This window comes from Bufo bufo, chromosome 6 (assembly GCF_905171765.1).
Source record: "Bufo bufo chromosome 6, aBufBuf1.1, whole genome shotgun sequence".
Classification (NCBI taxonomy): domain Eukaryota; kingdom Metazoa; phylum Chordata; class Amphibia; order Anura; family Bufonidae; genus Bufo; species Bufo bufo.
Window position 1 is genome coordinate 399,514,079 of NC_053394.1, and position 27,954 is coordinate 399,542,032.

A 27,954-nucleotide genomic window follows, 5' to 3' on the forward strand; every position below is an offset into this window, starting at 1 on the left:
ACCAGCGCCGTACATGTACGGCACTGTGATTGGGCGGGTGCAGGAGATGCACCCGCCCAAACCGCGGCAGGGGTCCGGCAGTCACTGATAGCCGGACCCCTGCTGCATGCGCCGGCATCGGTGAAATCACAGGGTTACTTGATGTGCCGCGGTCAGCTCTGACCACGGCACCTGCGATGTCTTTGCGGGTATCAGAGCTTCCATCGGGTCCCAGTGCTACTGTGACGGGGACCCGATGGCAGGGAAGGCAGCATGATGCTTTCCTTAGGCATCGTGGCTGCCTTCCGGAAGAGCCTGTGAGATCCAGCCCCCTGGATAATACACTTACAGCCAATGCATCACAATACAAAGTATTGTGATGCATTGTAAAGTGAATCAGACACCCAAAAGTTGAAGTTCCAGAGTCGGACAAAAAATAAAGTGTAAAAAAAAAGTTAAAAAAAATTAAGTTTTACAAAAAAAAAAAAAGTTTCAAGTAAAAAAAAAGCATAATTTTCCCAAAATAAAGTAAAAAAAATAGGGGAAAAAAAGAAAAGTAGACAAATTAGGTATCGCCACATCTGTATCGACCAGCTCTATAAAAATATCACATGACCTAACCCCTCAAATGAACACCGTAAAAAAAAAAACTGTGCTAAAAAAACTTTTTTTTGTCACCTTACATCACCTAAAGTGCAACATCAAGCGATCAAAAAGGAGTAAGCCCCCCAAAATAGTACCAATCTAACAGTCACCTCATCCTGCAACAAATGATATCCTAAGGCTCCATTCACACGTCCGTTTTTTCTTTCCTGATCTGTTCCGTTTTTTGCTGAACAGATCTGGACCAGATCTCGACCCATTCGTTTTCAATGGGTCCTGGAAAAAAACGGACAGCTCAATGTCTGATTTTTTTCAGGACCCATTGAAAATGAATGGGTCCAGATCTGGTCCTGATCTGTTCCTGAAAAAACGGAACAGATCAGGAAAGAAAAAACGGACGTGTGAATGGACCCTAACTAAGACAATCGCCCAAAAAATAAAGAAACTATGGCTCTCAGAATATGGAGACACTAAAACATGATTTTTTTGGGTTTAAAAAATGTTATTGTGCAAAACGTAAGTATATAAAAAAAAAGCATACATATTAGGTATCGCCGCATCCGTAACAACCTGCTCTATAAAAATACCACATGACCTAACCCCTCAGATGAACACCGTAAAAAAAAAAAAAAAACTGTGTCAAAAAAGCCATTTTTTGTCACCTTACATCCCAAAAAGTGTAATAGCAAGGGATCAAAAAGTCATATGCACCCCAAAATAGAGCCAATCAAACAGTCATCTCATCCCGCTAAAATGATAACCTACCTAAGACAATTGCCCAAAAACTGAAAAAACTATGGCTCTCAGACTATGGAGACACTAAAACATCATTTTTTCTGTTTAAACAATGATATTGTGTAAAACTTACATAAATAAAAAAAAGTAGACATATTAGGTATCTCTGCGTCCGTAAGAACCTGCTCTATAAAAATATCACATGACCTAACCCCTCAGGTGAACACCATAAAAAAATAAAATAAAAACGGTGTCAAAAAAGCCATTTTTTGTCACCTTACATCACAAAAAGTGTAATAGCAAGCGATCAAAAAGTCATATAGAGCCTAAAATAGTACCAATCAAACCATCATCTCATCCCGAAAAAAATGAGCCCCTAGACAGTCGCCCAAAAAAAAACAAAAAAAAATACGACCCTCAGAATGTGGATGTGGAGACACTAAAAAATCCTATATTTTTTCAAAAATGCTTTATTATGTAAAACTGAAACAAACAAAGAAAGTTGGCATTGTCGTGTCCGTAACAACCTGCTTTATCAAAATACCAAATGATCTAACCTGTCAGATGAACGTTGTAAATAATAAAAAATAAAAACAGTGCAAAAACAGCTATTTTTTGTTACCTTGCCTCAGAAAAAGTGTAATATAGAGCAACCTAAAATCATATGTACCCTAAAATAGAACCAACAAAACTGCCACCTTATCCCGTAGTTTCCAAAATAGGGTCTTTTTTTGGAGTTTCTACTCTAGGGGTGCATCAGGGGGGCTTCAAATGGGACATGGGGTCAAAAAAACTGTCCAGCAACATCTGGCTCACAAAAAATGTCATTCCTTTCCTTCTGCGCAATGCCGTGTGCCCGTACAGCAGTTTACGACCACATATGGGGTGTTTCTGTAAACTAAAGAATCAGGGCAATAAAGATTGAGTTTTTTTTGGCTGTTAACCCTTGCTTTGTAACTGGAAAAAAATGGATTAAAATGGAAAATTTTTAAATGTTATCTCTATTTTGCATTAATTCTTGTGGAACACCTAAAGGTTTAACAAAGTTTGTAAAATCTGTTTTATATACCTTGAAGGGTGTGGTTTCTAAAATGAGGTCACGTTTTTGGAGTTTCTACTCTAGGGGTGCATCAGGGGGTCTTCAAATGTGACATGGCAGCTTAAAATTATCCCAGTGAAACCATATGGCAATCCTTTCTTTCTGTGCAATACCGCGTGCCCGTACAACAGTTTACGACCACATATGGGGTGTTTCTGTAAACTACAGAATCAGGGCAATAAATATTAAGTTTTGTTTAGCTGTTAATCCTTGCTTTGTTAGTGGAATAAAATGGAAAATCTGCCAAAAAAGTGAAATTCTGAAATTTCATCTCTATTTTCCATCAATTCTTATGGAACACCTAAAGGGTTAACAAAGTTTGTAAAATCTGTTTTGTATACCTTGAAGGGGGTAGTTTCTAAAATGGGTGGTTTCTATTATGTAAGCCTCACAAAGTGACTTCAGACCTGAACTGGTCCTTAAAAAGTGAGTTTTGGAAATTTTCTGAAAAATTTCAAGATTTGCATGTAAACTTCTAAGCCTTCTAACGTCCCCAAAAAATAAAATGGCATTCACAAAATGATCCAAACATGAAGTAGACATATATGGAATGTAAAGTAATAACTATTTTTGGCGGTATTACTATATATTATAAGAGTAGAGAAATTTAAATTTGGAATTTTTTTATTAATAAAAAAATAAATAAAATTTTACTCAATTTTACCAGTGTCATGAAGTACAATATGTGACGAGAAAACAATCTCAGAATGGCCTGGATAAGTAAAAGTGTTTTAAAGTTATCACCACATAAAGTGACACATGTCAGATTTGCAAAAAATGGCCTGGTCCTTAAGGCCATTGACTTTCAATGCAAAGTCTGGACGGATCCGTCTGACTAACTTTCACACTTCACGCTGTATATGATTTTTTTGTGAAATATAATGCAGACGGATCCGTTCTGAACGGATACCATCGTTTGCATTATAGGAGCGGATCCGTCTGTGCAGACACCAGACGGATCCGCTCCGAACGCAAGTGTGAAAGTAGCCTTAAGGTGAAGCATGTAAATGTGTTGGAATGGCCTAGTCAAAGCCCAGATCTCAATCCAATAGAAAATCTGTGGTCAGACTTAAAGATTGCTGTTCATAAGCGCAAACCATCCAACCTGAAGGAGCTGGAGCAGTTTTACAAGGATGAATGGGCAAAAATCCCAGTGGTAAGATGTGGCAACTGCTCATAGAGACTTATCCAAAGCGACTTGGAGCTGTGATTGCCGCAAAAGGTGGCTCTACAAAGTATTGACTTTAGGGGGGTGAATAGTTATGCACATTGACTTTTTCTGTAATTTTTTCCTATTTGCTTTACAATAAAAAAAAAAAAAAACATCTTCAAAGTTGTGGGCGTGTTCTCCAAATGCAAATCCTCAAACAATCCATGTTAATTCCAGGTTGTGAGGCACCAAAATACGAAAAAAGTCAAGGGGGGTGAATACTTTTGCAAGGCACTGTAGGTACAAATCTGCTGACTGATGCCCTTTAACAATTTGTTTCATAAGTATCCATTATTGATATTTAAAGATGAGTGAATTGATTCTAAATCTAATTGAATTAGTATTGAATTTCCAAGAAATTCTGAACTCACGAGAATCTAAATCTTTTGCGATTCGATTCGGATGCATCTCTGAAAATGGCAGCCACCATTTTACAAGTCAAAAGATAGAGATGAAGGCATCTGCCACCAAAAAGGGAAAATGTGTGGACCATGTTTTGATCCCTAAATAAAATCTGAATGAGTTTTTAGGCTACCACTGGCTAGCATCTGTCTACCCAAAGCTTTAAATTTGACAACCACTTATTTTTAGACTTGAAAAAAGGAGTGTTTTCAACTCCGAAACGTGTTGTCATCAATATTTTTAAAAAAAAGGAATCATCTTCAACTGCTTGAGGTCGTGTTATTGCGCCAGGAGGTATCAAAAACTGTGAACCCAATTTTCTCCACACCCATTTATTGTCTCTCATATCACTCCTCTGAAGGACTGGCAACTCCACAAGTGAGGAGTGAACGATACCGGCAGCACCGACCATTATCCAAATATACGCCTACACTAGTGTTGTGCCTACGTTTGCACAACACCAAAAGATGTCACGGTAGGTAAGATAAGGGAAGGAAACAGAACAAGGCAAAGCAAAGCAAACAAAAACAACTGACTAGGCCCCAAATGCTAGGGAACAAAGGGGTCACCTCCTAGCAATCCCTAAAACACTTTCCCTAAGCTGCAAAGCCCATGTACATATCTGGATGGTAGATATGCACATGCCCACGTACCTAGGACAATAACACACTGAACCAAACCCTCAGCTGTAGGGAAGAGGGAAAGAGATACCCAGCTCCTTCTACAACCAAAGGAGCTAGCGTCACCCTAGAGGCCTAGTCAAAACAGACACAGAAGGAAAAAAAGAAAAGGACTTATCTTGAGATGTGTTGGAGCAGACGATCTACCAAACTACCAGAGCTCACACAAGGTAGAACTATAACCCGCAAAGGCTATAGGGAGAGAGAGAAATAAATAGCCTCGCCATTACCTAAAGAAAAACAGCTGGGAGGAGGTGGGATTCAGCTCAAACCAACAACAAAACAAACTGTCAGATCGAGTCACGTGCATCAATTCTGACAGATCTCCTCAGAACACCCACAGGGCAGGGCGTGACAAAAGGTGAGCCTAACCATCTTTTCTTTCAATCAATCAACTAAAAACCTACTACCCTATGAGCTCCTCTCCCTTTTTTGCTACATAGCTTTAGATATCACTGTCACTATGATATTACTAATGCTGTTTCGACATAAAAGAGCTTGAAAGCGTTTCATACAGACAGTCAAACACTAATTTTCAGGGCAATCTGAGCAACTTCGATTCGGGTGGATTTATTCATACCTGAATCAAATATGCTGACTTATTTGTAAAAATTGGACCCAAAACTAATTTCAAGAAATTCACTCATTTCTAATGACAACCTGCAAATACCCAAAAATATTAACTAGGAAGAAGACATGACAGCAGGAGTTATCTGACCCAATTATCTGTTGGTTCCTTATTCCAACCAGCAGTCTCAATAACCAGAAAACTGAGAAGATGGTCAATGTCTATGGTCAGCTGTAATCCTGCCATCTCCACCTTTCTCATTATACAAGGATAAAATCATATAATTCAAGTGGACAAAACAAGACTGAACACAAGATCTTCACAGCCTTCTACAGATCATAGGGGACATTTCATAAGACCTTATCTCCATCTACCTGATCATCCTGTGGGACATTGTGATGTTCTTCTGACCCATCCTGTGGAAGAAGAGGACTGGGACATCTCTCCGGTGTTCTTATCTCGTCCTTAACTATAGGAAACACATCTAGTGACTGAATTTGTTCCTTACATACAGATAATGAGAGGACGTGTGGATTTAGTCATGTCTATTACCTGGTGATGTGAGGGGCCGGTAATCCTCAATCATGACGTCCTTGTACAGATCTTTGTGTCCTTCTAAATACTCCCACTCCTCCATGGAGAAATAGACGGTGACATCCTGACACCTTATAGGAACCTGACAACATAATGGTACAGTCATCACCCAGATCACTTCGTAGTGTTCCTGTATAATGTCCCAGCATTCCCAGCAGTGTCACCTCCCCAGTCAGCAGCTCAATCATCTTGTTGGTGAGTTCTAGGATCTTCTCCCTATTGATTTCCTCATGTATCAGGGGTTGAGGTGGAGGCCCTGTGATTGGGCTCAGGGTTCTACCCCATCCTTCAGACACAGGGACCTGACAGCGCTCACTAGAGGTCTTCTTCACTACTGTGTAGTCCTGGTTATGGAGAGACACAGTAATAAATATCACTCCATACATCTCCAGGGTCCCTCACCTCTCCAGTCATGTCCATCTGTTAGTAACATAGATAAGATGATGTAATGTGACATCATCAGAATCTCTCACCTCTCCAGTAAGCCGGAAGAGGATCTCTAGGGTGAGATTTATTATACTCTCCGCCATCTTGTCCCTGTCCCTATCCATCCTTGACGGGTCAATCAGGAGAAGGATCTTATATAAAAGATCTCCACTGAGTGGATCCTATATTGAAAAAACCTGCATAGAGAGAAGATGAGACCATGTAAAATCCTACAAAATCCTGTGTAAAACATGTAATACAGTTACTGGAGATAACAGGTTTAGTATGTTTCGTCTTGAGGATGTAGACATGTTTTTTTTCATAATAATTATTATGTTGCTTTTATGTATCCACATGATTTGATTCTTTTTTTCACTGTACATTGTATTCTTTCATAATTTGTAAAAAAATGCCAGTGTTCAGGAATCTCTCTACTTATAAGACTGAAATTGGTTGATACCATTTACCATGTCATTTTGACAAGGGGTAATCAATTTCTCAGCGTATTTCTCCCGAGTACGGTAATACATGATATATATGGCCGCTGAGCGTAGATTTTGCTGAAACCAAAAAGATGAGGACAGCATCCAACAGTTGTGATGATGAGGTTCTTTAATCCATAGTAGTGATCCTATAAACCCAAATAGATGCAAAGTTTCGGCTGACACTCAGCCTTCTTCAAGCATGAGTGTCAGCCGAAACATCGCATGTATTTGGGTTTATAGAATCACTACTATGGATTAAAGTATCCCATCATCACAACTGTTGGATGCTGTCCTCATCTTTTTGGTTTTTGTTGTTACTGAGGAGCCATTGGACTGGGCCCCTAGGAAGATGTGCATGCTGGAACCTGAATCTTCCATTTGGAATGGGTGCTGGATTTTGCTTTCTTTTTGTAGATTTTGCCGAAATAGTTTTAGAACACCATGTTGCATTTAAGAGACCCTTATTCATCATTTGGAAAACTACATGATCAGGATGTTCATCTAGGGGTGTGGGGAGCATACTGACTCAATACTAGTTTCACAGAATTTATTGGAATTGGGCCAAAATCTTCAAGTAACATTTACCTTAAGGTTAACATTTAGCATTTTCACTAAATACATTAGGCTAGGGCAGTGGTCGGCAAAGTGCGGCTCGCAAGCCACAAGCGGCTCTTTAGACCCTTCAATGCGGCTCTTTGGTGCGGGCTCCCACGCAGTGGCGTACACACAGGGGTCACAGTTGCGACCGGGCCCCTGGAGTGCCCGGGGCCCGGCCGCCTGTGGTCCCCCCTGGCCCCTGCAGTCAGTGTTCCCTTACGTCTAAGTGGCGGTGTGGACGGCTGCGCAGCCATATTGAGCCGCTCAAGCTGCTTGCAAAATGTCCGTCATGCGCCTCCTGCCCCGTCTGTCTGCTCCTTCCACTTTATGAATGAAGCAGGCAGGCGGGGCAGGAGGCGCATGACGGAGGGAGAGATGTCACGCTGCGCACAGCAGCAGAAGGGCAGGCAGCGGCGCTCTAGTTCGGTTGCCCACTGCCGGCCATGTGAGGAGTGGTGAAGAGGCCGCCGCTAAGGAGGAGCGAAATGTCCTGCAGCAGAAAGGTAGGAGCTGCCCCCGGTGTGTGCACAGCGCCGGGCACTGCACCGGCCCCGCCGCAAGTGTCCCTGCCTCCTCCCTTCCCCCCACTAATACATTACTTTACTTACTAGAAGGCACTTATGGGGGATATCTGTGGAGGGCACTTATGGGGGATATCTGTGGATGACACATATATAGCATCTTATGCTATATATGTGTCATCCACAGATATCCCCCATAAGTGCCCTCCACAGATATCCCCCATAAGTGCGTCATCCACAGATATCCCCCATAAGTGCGTCATCCACATTACATCCACATCTGCAGACAAGTTTAATAAAAGTAAAAAATGAAATAATAATCAAGATCCAAATAAAAGAAAGTACATATAAAAGTATGTAAAAACACACTATCATGGACCTATTCAATTCAATGGGTCCAGGATCCGGGATATGAGTGCTACAGCGTGCCTCCGTGGTGCTTCTGGCTGTGCCTCCGCACCGCAAAAAAGTAGTGCATGCGCTACTTTTTTGCGGTGCGGAGGCACAGCCAGAAGCACCACGGAAGCACTCTGTAGCACTCATATCCCGGATCCTGGACCCATTGAAGTGAATGGGTCCATGATGCGGGCTGCACACGGCCAGTGCCCGTGTATTGCGGACCCGCCGTATGCGGCCTGCAATATGGCAACGGCGGGCACACGGTCGTGTGCATGAGCCCTAAAAGTCCTCACTGGTACTGTTGACGCACTATTTTAGGTTTTAGAAATTTCAATCGTGGTTTTGGCAATATTTGGCTCAGTTGACAAAAAAGTTTGCCCACCACTGGGCTAGGGTTACACAGCTAAATGCATCACGTGACAAAAAGGGTACATCTGCATTGCGACATGTGTCATGCAACATTTTTATAATGATAGTCAATGGTGTCGCACTGCGACATGCTGCGATGCAATAGTCACACAGAAATGCAACTTGGATGGATTTTATGTCACAGTATATCGCATTGCAACACCATTGACTATAATTATAAAAAAATTTGTGCAACTTGTAGCTCTAGCCTTACGGAAATGGATTTCTGTTGCCATATTGCATTTGCAAAGCAGGGTAGGTATGAAGAAGGACAGTAGGTAGCACAGAGGGGCAGGCCTGAAGAAAAGAGTAGGCAGCACAGGATAGAACACAAGAGAGGTGAGAACTGATTATCTGTCACCACTAGAACACCCTACTTATCACTGTTTATAGTATAAAGGGACATGAGAGAACACAGGAGAGGTGAGAACTGATTCTCTATCACCACTAGAACACTATGCTTATCACTGTTTATAGTACAAAGGACTGGAGAGAACGCATGAGAGGTGACAACTGATTATCTATCACCTCTAGCGTTGAACGAATCGCGCTTCAGATCATAGATCCGAAGTCACTTTATTCAAAACTTTGTTTGAATGCTGTACAGAGATCTGTTTCCGTACAGCATTCAAATGAATGGGCCTCACCGAGGTGAAATTTGCAAAGTCTCGCAAGACTTCAGTGAAGAAATTTAGCATTCAATTTTACAAGAGAAGTGAGAACTGATTATCTATCACCAATACAACACCCGGCTTATCACTGTATATAGAAGATAGATGGGAGAGAACACCGGAGAGGTTAGAAATGATTATCACCACTACAACAACCTACATATTAATGTTTATAGTAAAAGGAACAGAAGAGATCACAGGAGAGGTGGGAACTGGATTTTCTATCACTAGAACACTTTTCTAATCACGGTTTATAGTATAAGGACAGGAGAGAACACAGGAGAGTTAAGAACTGGTTATCTATAACACTAGAACACACTGATTATCACTGTTTATAGTATGAGAGGAGAAAGGAGAGGACACAGGAGGAGTAAGAACTTATTATCTATCATCACTAGAACACCCTGATTATCACTGTTTATAGTATAAGCACAGGAGAGAACACCTAAAAAGTAATAACTGATTATGTATCATCACTATAACACCCTGCTTATCACTGTTTATAGCATGAGGTACAGGAAAGAACATAGGAGAGGTGAGAACTTATTATCTATCACCACTAGAACAGTCTGCTTATCATTGTTTATAGTATAAGGGACAGGAGAGGTGAGAACTGATTATCTATCACCACAAGAACACCCTGCTTATCACTGTTTAAAGTATAACGACAAGAGAGAACACTGGAGAGGTAAGAACTGATTATCTATTATTACTAGAACACCCTGCTTATCACTGTTTATAGTATAAAGGGACATGAGAGAACACAGGAGAGGTGAGAACTGATTCTCTATCACCACTAGAACACTATGCTTATCACTGTTTATAGTACAAAGGACTGGAGAGAACGCATGAGAGGTGACAACTGATTATCTATCACCTCTAGCGTTGAACGAATCGCGCTTCAGATCATAGATCCGAAGTCACTTTATTCAAAACTTTGTTTGAATGCTGTACAGAGATCTGTTTCCGTACAGCATTCAAATGAATGGGCCTCACCGAGGTGAAATTTGCAAAGTCTCGCAAGACTTCAGTGAAGAAATTTAGCATTCAATTTTACAAGAGAAGTGAGAACTGATTATCTATCACCAATACAACACCCGGCTTATCACTGTATATAGAAGATAGATGGGAGAGAACACCGGAGAGGTTAGAAATGATTATCACCACTACAACAACCTACATATTAATGTTTATAGTAAAAGGAACAGAAGAGATCACAGGAGAGGTGGGAACTGGATTTTCTATCACTAGAACACTTTTCTAATCACGGTTTATAGTATAAGGACAGGAGAGAACACAGGAGAGTTAAGAACTGGTTATCTATAACACTAGAACACACTGATTATCACTGTTTATAGTATGAGAGGAGAAAGGAGAGGACACAGGAGGAGTAAGAACTTATTATCTATCATCACTAGAACACCCTGATTATCACTGTTTATAGTATAAGCACAGGAGAGAACACCTAAAAAGTAATAACTGATTATGTATCATCACTATAACACCCTGCTTATCACTGTTTATAGCATGAGGTACAGGAAAGAACATAGGAGAGGTGAGAACTTATTATCTATCACCACTAGAACAGTCTGCTTATCATTGTTTATAGTATAAGGGACAGGAGAGGTGAGAACTGATTATCTATCACCACAAGAACACCCTGCTTATCACTGTTTAAAGTATAACGACAAGAGAGAACACTGGAGAGGTAAGAACTGATTATCTATTATTACTAGAACACCCTGCTTATCACTGTTTATAACAGGAGAGAACACTGTAGAGGTAAGAATTGATTATATATCATTACTAGAACACCCTGCTTATCACTGTTTATAACAGGAGAGAACACTGTAGAGGTAAGAACTGATTATATATCATTACTAGAACACCCTGATTATCACTGTTTATAACATGAGAGAACACTGAAGAGGTAAGAACTAATTATCTATCACCACTAGAACACTCTGCTTATCACTGTTTATAGCATGAGGGACAAGAGAGAACACAGTAAGGGTTTGAACTGATTATCTATCACCAGTAGAACACCCTTCCTATCACTGCTTATAGTACAAGGGACAGGAGAGAACACAGGAAAGTTTTGAACTGATTATCTATCACCAGTAGAACACCCTTCCTATCACTGCTTATAGTACAAAGGACAGGAGAGAACGCAGGAAAGGTGAGAACTGATTATCTATCACTACTAGACCACCCTGCTTATCACTGTATATAGTATGACAGGAGAGAACACAGGAGAGGTGAGAACTGATTATCTGTCACCACTGGAACACACTGCTTATCACTGTTTATAGCATGAGGTACAGGAAAGAACATAGGAGAGGTGAGAACTTAGTATCTATCACCACTAGAACAGTCTGCTTATCATTGTTTATAGTATAAGGGACAGGAGAGGTGAGAACTGATTATCTATCACCACAAGAACACCCTGCTTATCACTGTTTAAAGTATAACGACAAGAGAGAACACTGGAGAGGTAAGAACTGATTATCTATCATTACTAGAACACCCTGCTTATCACTGTTTATAACAGGAGAGAACACTGTAGAGGTAAGAATTGATTATATATCATTACTAGAATGCTTGGATGTATAGGGAGAGGTATAAGCAGTAGAAAGAGTGAAGTGCTGATGCCGCTGTACAGAACACTGGTGAGACCTCACTTGGAGTATTGTGCGCAGTACTGGAGGCCATATCTCCAGAAGGATATAGATACTCTAGAGAGAGTTCAGAGAAGAGCTACTAAACTAGTACATGGATTGCAGGATAAAACTTACCAGGAAAGGTTAAAGGACATTAATATGTATAGCTTGGAAGAAAGAAGAGACAGAGGGGATATGATAGAAACTTTTAAATACATAAAGGGAATCAACAAGGTAAAGGAAGAGAGCATATTTAAAAGAAGAAAAACTACCACAAGAGGACACAGTTTTAAATTAGAGGGGCAAAGGTTTAAAAGTAATATAAGGAAGTATTACTTTACTGAGAGAGTAGTGGATGCATGGAATAGCCTTCCTGCAGAAGTGGTAGCTGCAAATACAGTGAAGGGGTTTAAGCATGCATGGGATAGGCATAAGGCCATCCTTCATATAAGATAGGGCCGGGGGCTATCCATAGTATTCAGTATATTGGGCAGACTAGATGGGCCAAATGGTTCTTATCTGCCGACACATTCTATGTTTTCTATGTTTTCTATTACTAGAACACCCTGCTTATCACTGTTTATAACAGGAGAGAACACTGTAGAGGTAAGAACTGATTATATATCATTACTAGAACACCCTGCTTATCACTGTTTATAACATGAGAGAACACTGAAGAGGTAAGAACTGATTATCTATCACCACTAGAACACTCTGCTTATCACTGTTTATAGCATGAGGGACAGGAGAGAACACAGGAAAGGTTTGAACTGATTATCTATCACCAGTAGAACACCCGTCCTATCACTGCTTATAGTACAAGGGACAGGAGAGAACACAGGAAAGTTTTGAACTGATTATCTATCACCAGTAGAACACCCTTCCTATCACTGCTTATAGTACAAAGGACAGGAGAGAACGCAGGAAAGGAGAGAACTGATTATCTATCACCACTAGACCACCCTGCTTATCACTGTATATAGTATGACAGGAGAGAACACAGGAGAGGTGAGAACTGATTATCTGTCACCACTAGAACACCCTGCTTATCACTGATTAAAGTATAAGGACAGGAGAGAACACAGGAGTGGTGAGAACTGATTATCTATCACCACTGGAACACACTGCTTATCACTGTATATAGTATAAGGACAGGGGAGAACACTGGAGAGGTGAGAACTGATTATCTATCACCTATTGAGCGCGATCCGAGTTGCTTTGTTCAAAACTTTGTTTGAACGCTGTACAGAGACCCGTTTCTGGGCTTCACCAAGGTGAAATTCGTTAAGTCAAAAGTGTCGCAAGACTTCAGTGAAGAAATTCAGCATTCGATTTTATTACTTGAAAACCTTTAAAACTGCAAGCTGAAGTCGAATTTAGATATAAACCCTAATCATCACTACAACACTGCTCATCACTGATTTTGATAAATAAGAGCCTTGTATTGAAAAAATATAAAATATATTTATGATTTATATTTCAAAACTTTGCAAAATGTATATGAAAGTTACGATATCAATACCAAATAGTAGGAGTTAATACATTTCATCGCCCCCCAGATACAACTTTTATTTGAAAAGGTTTGAAATATTAATCATAAATAAATCATAATCAATATAATATATTATATAATCATAATCAATAAATATATTTTATCTTTTTTCACTATTTACTGCCTGATATCCTGCTAAATAGACCAGTCACCCACAGACTTCAGGGTTGTAGGAAAACTAATCATATTTAGAGGAAGGTTTGCAAATGAGCAATTAGCAAGCTCTGCCTCTAATGATACAGAGCGTAAGGTATTGGGGAAGATTTCACAAAGCTGGTGCAAAGGAAAACTGACCTAGTTTCCCACATCAACCAATCAGATTGGTCCTTTCATTAAGCAGAGGAGTTCCAAAAAGTGAAAGGTGGGATCTGATTTGTTGCTATGGGCAACTAAGTCAGCTTTCCTTTTCAGCAGTTTTGATAAATCTCCCCCATTGTATTCTCCTAGTCATGCTTAGGTAACTGCTGCATACAGTGACACGCATCATCGCTGAGGAGCACACGTGTGAACACGTCCATGTTACACAATCAAATATTATCTGACCCATCCCCAGTAATCCTGACAGACAATGGCGGTGACTGTACACATACCTCCACCTGCACCGCTGGACACTACATGTATGGGGGAGACTAGTGGGCTAAAGGACCTTTCATGATGTAATGGTCATGTGACTGTGTGTGGGAGGAGTCAGGCTCCAGGCTGTGCTGCTGGAGGAGGTAAAGGACCTGTGGTGATGTCATGACCGTGTGACCATGTGTGGGAGGAGTCAGGCTCCAGGCTGTGCTGCTGGAGGAGGTAAAGGACCTGTGATGATGTCATGTCCATGTGACCAAGTGTGGAAGGAGTCAGCGATCATATGACCAGCGTATAAAGGACTTTGCTTTGCTGTACTGGTTGTGATTGGTGCTGAGTGGAGCTGTCTCTGTATGATGTGTATGTAGCGGAGCTGTCTGTGTGACGTGTATCGGAGCTGTCTCTGTGTGAGGTGTTTGTAGCAGAGCTGTCTCTGTGTGATGTGTATGTAGCAGAGCTGTCTCTGTGTGATGTGTATGTAGCAGAGCTGTCTCTGTGTGATGTGTATGTAGCGGAGCTGTCTCTGTGTGATGTGTATGTAGCAGAGCTGTCTCTGTGTGATGTGTATGTAGCGGAGCTGTCTCTGTGTGATGTGTATGTAGCAGAGCTGTCTCTGTGTGATGTGTATGTAGTGGAGCTGTCTCTGTGTGACGTGTATGTAGCGGAGCTGTCTCTGTGTGATGTGTATGTAGCGGAGCTGTCTCTGTGTGATGTGTATGTAGCAGAGCTGTCTCTGTGTGATGTGTATGTAGCGGAGCTGTCTCTGTGTGAGGTGTTTGTAGCAGAGCTGTCTCTGTGTGATGTGTATGTAGCAGAGCTGTCTCTGTGTGATGTGTATGTAGCAGAGCTGTCTCTGTGTGATGTGTATGTAGCAGAGCTGTCTCTGTGTGATGTGTATATAGCGGAGCTGTCTCTGTGATGTGTATGTAGCGGAGCTGTCTCTGTGTGATGTGTATGTAGCGGAGCTGTCTCTGTGTGATGTGTATGTAGCGGAGCTGTCTCTGTGTGATGTGTATTTACAGAGTTGTCCGTGTGATGTGTATGTAGCAGAGCTGTCTCTGTGTGATGTGTATGTAGCGGAGCTGTCTGTGTGATGTGTATGTAGCGGAGCTGTCTCTGTGTGATCTGTATGTAGCAGAGTTGTCTCTGTGTGATGTGTATGTAGCAGAGCTGTCTCTGTGTGATGTGTATGTAGCGGAGCTGTCTCTGTGTGATGTGTATGTAGCAGAGCTGTCTCTGTGTGATGTGTATGTAGCAGAGCTGTCTCTGTGTGATGTGTATGTAGCAGAGCTGTCTCTGTGTGATGTGTATGTAGCAGAGCTGTCTCTGTGTGATGTGTATGTAGCAGAGCTGTCTCTGTGTGATGTGTATGTAGCGGAGCTGTCTCTGTGTGATGTGTGTGTAGCAGAGCTGTCTCTGTGTGATGTGTATGTAGCTGAGCTGTCTCTGTGATGTGTATGTAGCAGAGCTGTCTCTGTGTGATGTGTATGTAGCGGAGCTGTCTCTGTGTGATGTGTATGTAGCAGAGCTGTCTCTGTGTGATGTGTATGTAGCAGAGCTGTCTCTGTGTGATGTGTGTGTCTGCGGAGTTGTCGTTAGGTGAAATGTGCCTGTGTGAGATATGTATGTAGCAGAGCTGTCTTTGTACGAGATGTGTATGTAGCAGACCTATGGATAAATGCACTGTGTTGGCACATGGTTTATGCTTTTTCATACTTTAAAGCTTCCATACATTGTCCCTTATCGGGGGCAGATGGTGTTTAAACGCACACGGTGTTATGGGGAAAAAATGTTGCTTGTCGGGGGACTAAGCCTTCCAAAAAATGTGACTTAATGGGGTCAGAATGCCGCCCATATGAAACGCACAAGTTTTGATTATCAGAAGAAGTGTCTCATTGTGAACGAGCCTAAAAAAATTCTCCTTTTAATGGAAAGGGTTGGGTAATAAGAGACACGTGGCCACAGTAGTTATAGCAGCAGAAGCTGCGCAGCATAGACAGGCATGCTCAACCTGCGGCCCTACAGCTGTTTTAAAACTACAACTTCAATCATGCCCTGCTGTAGGCTGATAGCTGTAGTCTTTCAACATCTGGAGGGTTGCAGGATGAGCATGCCTGGCATAGAACATACAAGACAGTGTAGTAGGGGAGGTAATAAGGGATTAGCAGCTATATGGTATGGAACATGATGGTAGGCAGGCAGACAGCGGCAGGACGGGGCACCATCCGTGAGGGCAGATCTATTACATCGGCCTCAGCCGAATCCAAAATGATGTTCTGAACACTGGTGGAGGACAACTTGGTCAGTTTGGGTGTCCCCACACCCCCTGCGACGCTGAAATCCCTCCCCGAGATGACGCTGAAGGCTCGGCAAGAAAGAAGATAGAGAGCTTACTGGGCCAGCTCAAGCCACTGTTCCAGTCTGCCTGCCCAGAAGTCCATGGAGTCAGGGAACAGGAGTATACTGTGCATGAGTCATTTAGAAAATTGTTAATAATTTTTTAGAAAAAAATGATTACTGGGCAGAAGTATGAATATCAAAGTGTGGAAGTGCCCCACCCCAGATGCCTGGCCAGAAGTCTATGGACGACAGCGGATACTGCAGCTAAATATTCAATTTGACAGAAGAATAATGACATTTTGATGAAGGAGCAGAAGTGCACCACATTTACTACAACCAAGTGGTACGACCACCACTGCACCTCCAGCAACAGGGACGGCTGGGAGTTCAGCGTGCCACAAGCTAATTGCTGGTTGAGAATAGTTCTCTGAGGGCCACACATTCCGTAACTGATGTCTCACAATGGAGCGTAGGAGGAGCAAGAGTCTGAGCAGAAGAAGCTAACCGTGATGATGAGAAGGCCTCTGGACTGCTTGGGGATGAAGGTTGGCTGCTATAAAGACCAGGATAAGAAGGACACGCTTGTTCTTATTGAGAATGCCGGTCAGTGCTATTTTCCCACAGGATCCGGTGATGCCGCCTCATGTGCCAATGTTGAGTTCTGATACCTATGATTGTGTTGGAACGCCCACGGTTTATTTTATTCCTTGTGCAGTGGCCAACGCTACGCTGGGTCCCCCGGACACCATCAAGGCATCACCACGTGTTGCTGCTCTCTGGAAGGGATGGTAAGGCGTGGTGCACCCCAATGGGAAATAAGTCCAAAGAGTCAGGGTCTGCAGTAACCAGTGTGCTTCTTTACTGGAGCAATTCAGGTAGAAAACAATACAGGCGAGGCATAGGGCTGGCTTCTCCAGTCTCCTCCAGGGCAGAAGAAGGGTTTGATGCTGAGGAAAGACCTGAGCTAGCTGTCCCTGTTTCTCTTCAGAAGGCTGGTACCCTGGTCCAAGGCTGGTGATCCAGGGTCTGTGGCAGCGTATTCCTGTCTCGGCGTCTTCTCCCTGTCACTCAGTAGTCTGGCAGAGTCTTCCCCTACAAGCGTTGATCCCTAACTGCAGAACACTAGGGGCTCTGACTGCTCTCCTTATATACAGTTTTAGCTAGACTGGAACCTTCTAGTGGGAGGGGTGGAGTGGAGAAACTCAGCACAAACCAATACAAAGTTACCACTCCTGTCTGTCATAGACTTACATTAGAGCTTCAATAAAACTAAATGGCAATGACACAGCAGTTTGTCCAGACAAAAACTGGTTTCCAGACATAACAACAGAGCTAAACCAGACAGTCACAGGGTCAGTCTGTCTGGTTATGGTGGTAAGCAAGTCTGGATTTTTCCTTCCAAAACATGCTCTTCTTTAAACCCTATGGCAGCTGTGGAAAAATACCAGTGATGAGCGGCAGGGACAATACTCGAATTTGCGATATTTTGCAAATATTTGGGCAAATATTCGTCATATATTCGAGAATTCGTGATCTCCAGTCACTCCAGTCAATATTTTCTTGATTGCGAAAATCTGCAATTGGGAAATTTGCGATACGAAAATTTGCGATCAACACTACTCCTAAAGTCAAAGATATTGCAGCCTTCTCATTGGCCCACAAGCAAGAAGCAGTGAGGGAATATTCGCAATTACGAAGATATAGCACTATATTCTAGATATTTGCGAATTCTCGAAGTGCCAATATTCGCTATAAAAATTTGCGATTAGATTATATGCGATCAACACTAAAAATTACCACCTTCTTATTCAAAGTCCCAAAAGTCTCTCAGTATTCATTAACCCTTTCCACAGAGCCTTGCAAATACAGTGCAACTGAACAGTATATGTATCACAATATATATGTGTTAGACAATGGTTAACATTGCCGTATTTGTGCGAGGGGAGGCGGGGCTATGTACGGTTAAAAGGCAGCAGCCTTTACCTGCTGCACGGTTGACGTCGGTTCTGGGGTCGACATTCAGTCCAGCACTTCCGGGTTATTTCGGCTCCACAGGTCGGCGTTTGGGCATCTTGTGTGTTAGAGCTCTTCACTTCGACATCAAGTAAGACGGGGGCTGTTCCATGGGACCCACCTGGGTCTGCGGTCGTGTGGTGCGCCGAGCACAATGGTAGGGGAGGGCAGCGGGACGCAACTTCGGTCCTCATGGCGGTGGCTCTCACGAACAAGCTGGCTGCTGACGTCAGCTGGTGACCGGGCGCTGCCGCTTGGGCCTGTGAGCACGCTCCACCGCACAGCACTACCTAGTGGTTACTTGCAGGATCATGCCTTGTGGGCTCCGGTGTCTGGTGGGAATGGAACGATGCGTCGTTATGTAGGAAGCCATATGTTAGTGCACTTGTGAATGAGGTTGTACATGTTACTAATTAATTAACTTCTTATCAGTCCGTGACTGAAGACGTGACAGGACTTGGTGTCGAGTCTGTAGTCGTGACAGACATGACCTGGCTGCACCTGTGGGCGTGGCACTGAATGTATAATGTAATGACCTGATTCGTGCGCCTGTGGTCGTGTCAGGACTTCGTTGCTGGTCTGTAGACGTGACTGACGAGCAGATGGTGCGCCTGTAGTCGTGACAGGACTTTATGCCGAGTCTGTGGACGTGACAGACGTGTTAACAAGACAGTCCTTAACTTGCATATGTTTCATAGCACGGAGTTCATTTTGTTGTGCACTGGAATGGTTATAGTTGCAGGCGGGTCATGGTCCAGAATAACATTTTGAGCTGTTTATAAATTTACTCTGATGAAGCATTCCGTGGCTGTTGTCTTGGGCTTATTAGGCTTTTTTGCACGCAAACTTACCTGGCTACAGCGTATTTGTCTATTACGAGGGGCAGACTTCTGGGGACACCTGACCACGGCAGTCTGCGGTCTTGATGGGGGTGTAGTTGGCGGTACGAAGCCATGCACTCCTGATGGCAGCAGGGGTACTCGCATGCCCGCCGGCTATCAAGCATCAGCTCGCTGCTGCGGTCGGCGTCGGGTGCAGGCGCCCTCTGCTGGTCACAAACATAGCAGCTGATGGTTCCCTGAGGTTGTCATAGGGGCTGTTGTCTGCCCTATGCATGGGTTAGCCGCTAATTAGATGTGGGCGGTGCTACATTCCACAGTCTTTCGAATTACTTAAAAAAAGATTTTTTATTTAATAAAATATTTTATGTTTTCACAGTTACGTGTCACGTCATTGTGACACTACAGGCAAATAGGCGGTCAGATAAGCTAGGTATTAGTGCACGGACTACGGTATGCAAACTGTCACTTAGGCTCATTTGCCCGTCACGTTCTGGGTATCGGTGAGGGTGTGACCACATAAACGGTTCCTACTACCCCCAGGCCTATAGGCGGGGAGGAAAGGGGAGAAAAAAAAAATATAAAACCCTGTCACGACTACAGGCACATTACTGGTATGTATGTCACGACCTCAGACACAGATAAGTCCTGTCACGACTACAGGCATTCCATTTAACGCATCTGTCACGTCCACAGACTCAAAAATCAAGTCCTGTCACGACTACAGGCAGTCTTGGTAACACGTCTGTCACGTCCACAGACTCCAAAATCAAGTCCTATCACGACCACGGGCAGTCTTGGTAACACGTCTGTCACGTCCACAGACTCCAAAATCAAGTCCTGTCACGACTACGGGCAGTCTTGTTAACACGTCTGTCACGTCCACAGACTCGGCATAAAGTCCTGTCACGACTACAGGCGCACCATCTGCTCGTCAGTCACGTCTACAGACCAGCAACGAAGTCCTGTCACGAATCAGGTCATTACATTATACATTCAGTGCCACGCCCACAGGTGCAGCCAGGTCATGTCTGTCACGACTACAGACTCGACACCAAGTCCTGTCACGTCTTCAGTCACGGACACGGCTAGACGACCACTACGATCAGGTCTCAGATTGAGGCCCAAGTCATGTGGTAGGCAACATTTACCAGGCCAATAGACAACGAGTTCCGTCCCGCCTACAGGTTTGGTCACGGCAGACCCATAGGTGGCACAATCACACACGTAGCAGGTGGCGGTTGCACAGTAAGGTCCGCCACAGCAAATCGTTCAAGTTGGTTGGGATCCACTGGTGGTCACGGCTGCTGGGCACATGGGCGTAATGTTTGCAGGTCATAGTTCGGGTTAGGGGGGTACTAATGGCTCTCATTTACTGGCCGGTAGAAAGATGTCGCAAGAATTCGTTCCAGGAGGCTCATCCGCATCTCGGGACAGTGGAGACTCACAGTCTGAGCGAAGCGCGGTGCCATTCCTTACGATCCTAGACTATTCCCGTGAGCCAAGATGTGGTGTCTATGGGTACCATACAGACGTCACTCACACAGCTACACGCCATCATAAACAGCATGGCATCATCCATGACAGACTTACAGGCCAGGATGGAGTCAGTTGAAGCCAGTTCTGCTGCTGCAACATTGGCGGCACCAACACCAGTGGTAGCTGCGGTGGGGCAGTCCAGCGTTTCTGGTAGGTCTTCTCAGATTCCCACAATTGCTCCATCCCACTTCATTCCTGCTAATATCAGGCAAGATATATTGGAGGGTAGGGACGTCAATCTGGCGTCCCTGCTTATTGCCACACATGAGGCCCCGGACAATAAGACCATAGCATGCGGTGAGGTATCTGTCATCCTGAAATCTAAGGATGCCAGGTTAAACAGGAAGCTTAATACCACCGAGTTCGTGCTAGCATTCAGCTTGTACCGGGACGTCATTTGCAGAGCCAACCCGGGCTGAGCTAGACTGTCACGGATGATGTTGCAGATAGCTGGAAGTTATGGATAAACATCTGACTGGCTTGATCCCAAACTAAGGAGCATAAGGCTACATTCACACGTCAGTATTTTTCTATATCCCGATTTTCGGTCCGTTTTTTGCGGATCCGTTGTTCCTGAAAATGTTTCCGTATGTCATCCGTATGTCATCCGTTTTTTGCGGATCCGCAAAAAAACGGAAACATGTATAAATTTCAATAAGCAAATAAAGTTGTTTGGATTTCTTTAAAAAAAAAAAATGTAAATGTAATTTCCAGGAACGGAATCCGCATAAAACGGATGACATACGTAATGACATCCGAATGTCTTCTGTTTTTTGCAGATCCATTGACTTTGTATTGTACCAGGATCCGAATTTTGCGGAAAAGAATAGGACATGTTTTATATTTAAACGGACATGCGGAACGGAACAACGGAAACGGACAGCACACATTGTGCTGTCCGTTTTTTTCCAGGACCCATTGAAAATGAATGGGTCCAGATCTGTTCCAGATCTGTTCCGCAAAAAACGGAACAGATCAGGAAAGAAAAAACGGACGTGTGAATGGACCCTAAAGGTGACCCCTATAAAACCCTAAGAGCTCACCCTGACTGCTAAGCACATACAAGGGTCTCAGAGGTAGACGATTGCATGCCCTCGTACCTAGACTGTGTGACACCTGAAAACCCTATAATAGTGAGGGGACACGACCACCGGCTCCCTGCACTTAATACGGAGGGAGTCAGGGTCACCTAGAATCAAGTCTCCAGCAGTGAACACTTCAAATCCAGGAAGTAGTATAAACCGCAAAGTGAGGCAGTATGGGAGGGAATATAAAGGAAAGAGGATTAGTCTAAATAGGTGACACCTGGGAGAAGGAAATGAGATGACAAAGTGTAACCAAAACAAAGAACGTCATGCAAGAGGTAGAAAAGGACGTCTGTCAGACCTTCTCACAGAAGTGGCGGTGACACTAGCTTGTGCTTTGGACTTGTTTTAAAGCCACAATGACTAGATGTTGATAACGCTGTAACATATACAGTATTTTCTTTTATTTTTATAACTTTCTTCTTTATTTCTATTTTGTTTATTAAAAAGATGATTATGCTTCCAGTGCTTCTGTAACAACACTACTTTGATATATCCAATGAAAATATGTATACTTAATATCAGTACGTACAGTGTGTTGTATGATCTTTTCTTTACAATAAAACTTTAAAAAAAACAATAAAAATTAATTTTGAAGGAAGAGGAGGATGAGAAAAGGAAGATTCAACCATATACCCTTTTTTGTGGTGGAAGGGTGCATACATATTCAGTACATTATAAACAACACATTTAAAGAGCCTTTATGTTCAGCCGCTTTCCTCTAGTGGAGTCAAGAAGTCATGGTCAATCCAGGCCTTGTTCATTTTTATAAGAGTCAACCTGTCAGCATTTTCAGTTGACAGACGGATATGTATATCTGTTATAATGCCACCAGCAGTACTAAATACCCACTCAGACAAAACGCTGGCGGCAGGGCAGGCCAGCACCTCCAAGGCGTAGAGCGCCAGTTCGTGCCACGTGTCTAGCTTGCACAACCAGTTGTAAGGCACAGAGGGATCATTGAGGATGCTGACATGGTCTGCTATGTACTCCTTCACCATCTTCCAAAATGTTTCTCTCCTTGTGACAGTAGGCCGCGCATCAGGGTGAGGGTGCTGGCGGCGTGTCATGAAACTGTCCCAGGCTTTGGAGAGTGTTGCCCTGCCTCTGTTGGAACTGCTGTGTGTTCCCCTTGTCTTCCCTCCTCGGTTGCCCAAGGAACTACGGACTCTACCGCCAGCGCACTGGCGAATCCGGGGGGGGGGGGGGCAACTGCTCCACCCTCGCCCCCCCTTGGCTGCTCAGAAGTGGGGGCGGCAGCCGCAGGGAGATGAGAGCTTGTGGAAGCGCTCATCTCCATAGTCATCTGTATCGCCGTCCTCAGGACAGCGATACAGATGGCAGTGCTGCGAGTGCGAACTGGCAGGGGAGGGAGAGGCGTCCCTTCCTCAGAGGTCGGCACAGGCACATTAGGGGGGGGCTCTTGTTACTGACACATTAGGGGGGGGCTCTTGTTACTGGCACATTAGGGGGGGGCTCTTTTTACTGGCACATTAGGGGGGGCTCTTGTTACTGGCACATTAGGGGGGGCTCTTGTTACTGGCACATTAGGGGGGGGCTCTTGTTACTGGCACATTAGGGGGGCCTCTTGTTACTGGCACATTAGGGGGGCCTCTTGTTACTGGCACATTAGGGGGGCCTCTTGTTACTGGCACATTAGGGGGGCCTCTTGTTACTGGCAAGCCGGCGCCACCTGTAAGGCGACCTAGGCAGCCGACTAGGGCGCAATTTAGCAGGGGGGTTTAAAAAAAAAAAACTTGGTTAAGTGGCGGCCGGCCGGCGACGCCCCTCAGGCTGCGCCGCCTAAGCGCTCTAGTAAGAATCCCTCAGGTGGCACAGCACTGAGCTGGCGGCCGGAGATGATGTACAGACAGTCCAGAGCCTCAGTGAAGCCGTGGGGGCGCAGCAGACCAGAGAGACTGACACCGCTGTCTCTCTGGTCTGACTGAGCTTACCTTCAGGCTGAGGGTGGAGGCGGAGCTCTGCCGACTTGGATGGAAGGCTGGGTAGCTCAAGGGCACACAGCCGCGCACTGTGCGCCCTGATCTCTACGTTTACCCCCCTGACCCCTCCCACCCTTGAGCATGCAGAGCAGAGAGGGGGTGGAACGAAGAAGGAAGGGAAGGCCACTGAGCAGCCAGCCACCAGCAATTTCCTGCCTGTCAGTGCCTTCTGGGACAGAAGTGGGCTCCTGGATTGGAGTGCAGCTGCTTTCTTGTTCCCCAGGGCGACATTGGTGTTTGTCTCCAGTCCCCAGACTCCCCAGAGCCAGACCAAGAGCCAGACTGCAGCCAGAGACCAGATCATCTTATTGTCCTGGTGGTAAGTAGACAATGCAATATATTTATTATTTAATTGTTTAGTTATTAATACTACATTGGAAACAAATTTACCTCACATTAAAAGGACACTATAGTCCCAGAACCAGTACAGTTTAATGTAGTGGTACTGGTGCCTATAGCCTGTTCCTGCAGAGAACAGACACTGTGCAGTACTGGTGGTAAAGGATCACTATAGGGCCAGGAAAACAAACTCATTTTCCTGGCACTATAGAGTTGTTAAAACTCCTTCAGCCACTTACCTTTCTCCAGCGCCGCCACTGGGAACTCTTCTCCCCGATCCTCCTCTCAGCTGCGAATGTGCATGCGCACGCATTCAAAACTATATTCCGCGTCTTCCCACTGTAATTTTCACAGTGAGAATCGGGGAAGCACCTCTAGCGGCTGTCAGGGAGACAGCTACAAGAAGCTAGATTAACCCTAAGGGAAACATAGCAGTTCTTTTAATTTAAATGCTGAGAAAGGGGTGGAACATATGTGATGTCATGATATGGGCAGATCATCTGATAAGGGGGGGGGCGGCAATTTTTATCTTGCCTAGGGCAGCAAAAATCCTTGCACCGGCCTTGGTTACTGGCACATTAGGGGGGCTTTTGTTACTGGCACATGATTGGGGGGCTCTCATTACTGGCACATGATGGGGGGCTCTTCTTACTGGCACATGATGGGGGGGCTCTTATTACTGGCACGTGATGGGGGGGCTCTTATTACTGGCACGTGATGGGGAGGTGCTCTTGTTACTTGCACATGATTGGGGGGCATCTATGGGGGCACATTTTACTGGCACATTATTGGGGGCACTTATTACTGGCACATTATTGGTGGGAAGTGCTCTTATTACAGGCACATTATCGGGGGCATCTATTGAGGCCACAAAGAAGGGGTATTTTATATGGTGGGCTCTGTACAGTAGCATTTTATACTGGGACACATTATGGTGGGTACTATGGGGAAGGGGGAGAAGAGTACTATGGGGTCATCTACGGGGGGCACTAAGAAGGGGTATTTTATACTTGCAAATTATGGGGGACACTGAGGGCATCTACTGGGGCACTATATCAGGGGCATTTTATACTGGTACATTATGGGGGGCACTAGGAGGCAGGGGGGAGAGGAGCACTATGGGGGCATTTACTGGGGGCACTATATAAAGGTATTTTATACTAGCACATTATGGGCGCACTATGGGGACATTAGCTCAACTGGGGGCATTACAAGGGGGTATTTTTTGCACTGTCACATTATAAAGAGAATTATTTCTACTGGGGGGGCATTTATTACTCCCCCATGGTATGACCCCCTAGTAGCAGCACCAGCCTCTCCCTGTTTTGCTATCCCACTGCCCCTTCTCCAAATCCTTATTATGAAATCTTTCTCATTAGGATAAAACACATCAGCTCCGCCGAGCCCCCGGCCAAAGTGTTGAAGTGGCGTCCGAGATCCCCAAGGGCCAAGCCAAGTAATTGTAAGTTTTCATGTGGAATATGTTTGTGTTATACACATATAGCCTACACTATAAAAAACCAAGAGGAAATTATAAGTGCGGGAACTGTTCCTTTAGCGCATTAAATGTATGTAGCAAATGGCTACAAATAGGAGGAGTTAAGCACATAGTGAGGGATTTCATGACTTGTCGAACACCCTATGTCGTTTATGTCATTTTTTGTCCGTGTAAGAGGTTCTATATTGGCAAAACAATCCGCCCACTTTTCGAGAGAATACGGGAACATGTCAATTCTATCCGATCGGGCAGGGGATGCCCCCGATTAATCGAGCACATCAGAGCCACGCATAGTGGCCATCCGCGTTGTCTTTCCTTTGTGCGGGCGTGGAACAGGTTCAACCCATCCCTGGGGGGGGGGGGAGAATCGACACCAGCTGCTCCTGCAGAGGGAGGCAAGGTGGATCATACGTACCGGAGCCACGGGGCTGAATGACATGTCCGTGTTCCTCTAAAGTGTAATTCATGAAATGATGAATCCTCTTTGTGTTTTAGTTTTGTTACGGTGAGATAGTGGACCTCTTAGGAGGAGGTTCTCCTCCTGGATATTTATGTCTCCCTAGGTTTGTGTAAATTAGTAAGATCACTGCATAGTTAGCCGTATGATATCAACACGTCAGTATAACCATCATTGCATAAACAAGTATATGGTAAAAATTTGTATGTAACAATCTTTTTCATGCATGTGATTTTAACGTCACTAATTTGTGCTGTTACTCATCGTCACGGCTACGGGGCGTTGTTTCTATAAAGCGCTAGATTGCGCGATGACGTTCACAGCGGCCAGAAGAAGCGCAATATTGCGCGCGAAACGGCCGTAGCTGCCGATCATCTGTAACTAGCTGTCCGCCCCTGCACCCCATTCACAAGTGTCCTGTCAAGAGGAAGAATAAAGCTATACACTGTTTCAACTTCGGTGAGTGCCGCAAGATACTTTGTTTCTTCTCTCCATGTTGCATTCGATTTTGCTCTTATACTATTTGCTGAGCACCACATATGAAGATTTTTACGCTGTGCTGTACGCATTGGCCTGAGGGGAGTGTCGGGCATAGTACCCGAAGCAGTAGCAGTGCCACCTAACTGCTCTTATACGAATATTCACATATAGCATACATTGTGCCACACAATATACAGTATACCTCTACACTGTGTAGTCTTGTGGTGGAGGACAGAAAATAATCTGGAAGTGCCCCTCTCGAGACCAGGCTCTGGATCTGCCACTGCCAGCATTGTCAGATGGAAATTTTTGGAGCAATTTTTCAACAAGGACCTTCTGGTATTGCACCGTTTTGCTCGTCCTCTCCACCAAAGGAATGAGAGATGAGAAGTTCTCTTTGTAGCGGGGGTCGAGAAGGGTGAACAACCAGTAATCAGTGTAGTCTAAAATGGAAAGGCAGCCTAACATGAAGTCAACCATGTGTGCCAGAGTACCAACAGGAAAGACTTTGCTGTCGTCATCAGGAGGATCACTCTCAATCTCCTCATGCCTAGATGGCAACATTTCCAGGGCCAGTAATTTGGAAAGTTGCGCATTTAGTGCTATGGCCTGTGGGTGGGTGGGTATTTGCGCTTGTGTTCAAATGCTTGGGGTAAAGACATTTGTATGCTGCGCTGGGACACGGAAGTAGATGTGGCCGCTGATGGTGCTTGCGAAGGTCCAGGTGCAGGGCGGGAGGCATCCGGGCCTGCGCCTTCGACAGGGGATTGGCCAGCACGTAACACAGGGGAAGAGGAGGCAGTGGTGTGACCCGCAGACACAGATTGTGGACCCAGGTGTTCGGCCCACTTATTACGGTGCTTGAATGCAATGTGGCGGATCATGCTGATGGTGGTGTGGTTGCTAGTGTTCATTTTGGTACGGTACAGGTTGCAAACTACTATTCTTTTGTCATCCGCATTGTCCTCCAAAAAGCGCCATACTGCGGAACACCTACTCCCTTTGCAAGGGAGATTTCTGCAAGGGGGTGCTCCGTGGAACAGTTGCGGGCCTGTTTGGTGTGGCCCGCTTCTCCCTTTTGCCACCCTACTGCCTCTTCCAGCCTGTTGCGGTGCAGCAGATCCCTCCCCCTCTGTACTGCTGTCCTCGCTCAGCTTTTTACCTTCCCAGCTTGGGTCAGTGACATCATTATCCACCAC

At 44.5% G+C, this 27,954-nt stretch overlaps 2 protein-coding genes across 2 annotated transcripts in view; both read right to left on the bottom strand.

Moving 5' to 3' along the window:
- Positions 1-6,492, bottom strand: part of LOC121004271 (oocyte zinc finger protein XlCOF22-like) — a 33,335-nt gene extending 26,843 nt beyond the window's left edge. Inside the window, exons 1-4 of the mRNA XM_040436435.1 lie at positions 6,344-6,492; positions 6,203-6,214; positions 5,829-5,880; positions 5,651-5,745 (exon numbers count right to left, since the gene is read on the bottom strand). Coding sequence (XP_040292369.1) covers positions 5,651-5,745; positions 5,829-5,880; positions 6,203-6,214; positions 6,344-6,421 — 237 coding nt within the window. The 5' untranslated portion in view covers positions 6,422-6,492. The remainder of the gene's footprint in view (positions 1-5,650; positions 5,746-5,828; positions 5,881-6,202; positions 6,215-6,343) is intronic.
- Positions 1-27,954, bottom strand: part of LOC121004472 (oocyte zinc finger protein XlCOF22-like) — a 1,539,666-nt gene that overhangs the window by 1,467,330 nt on the left and 44,382 nt on the right. The gene's annotated exons all lie outside the window — the stretch shown is intronic.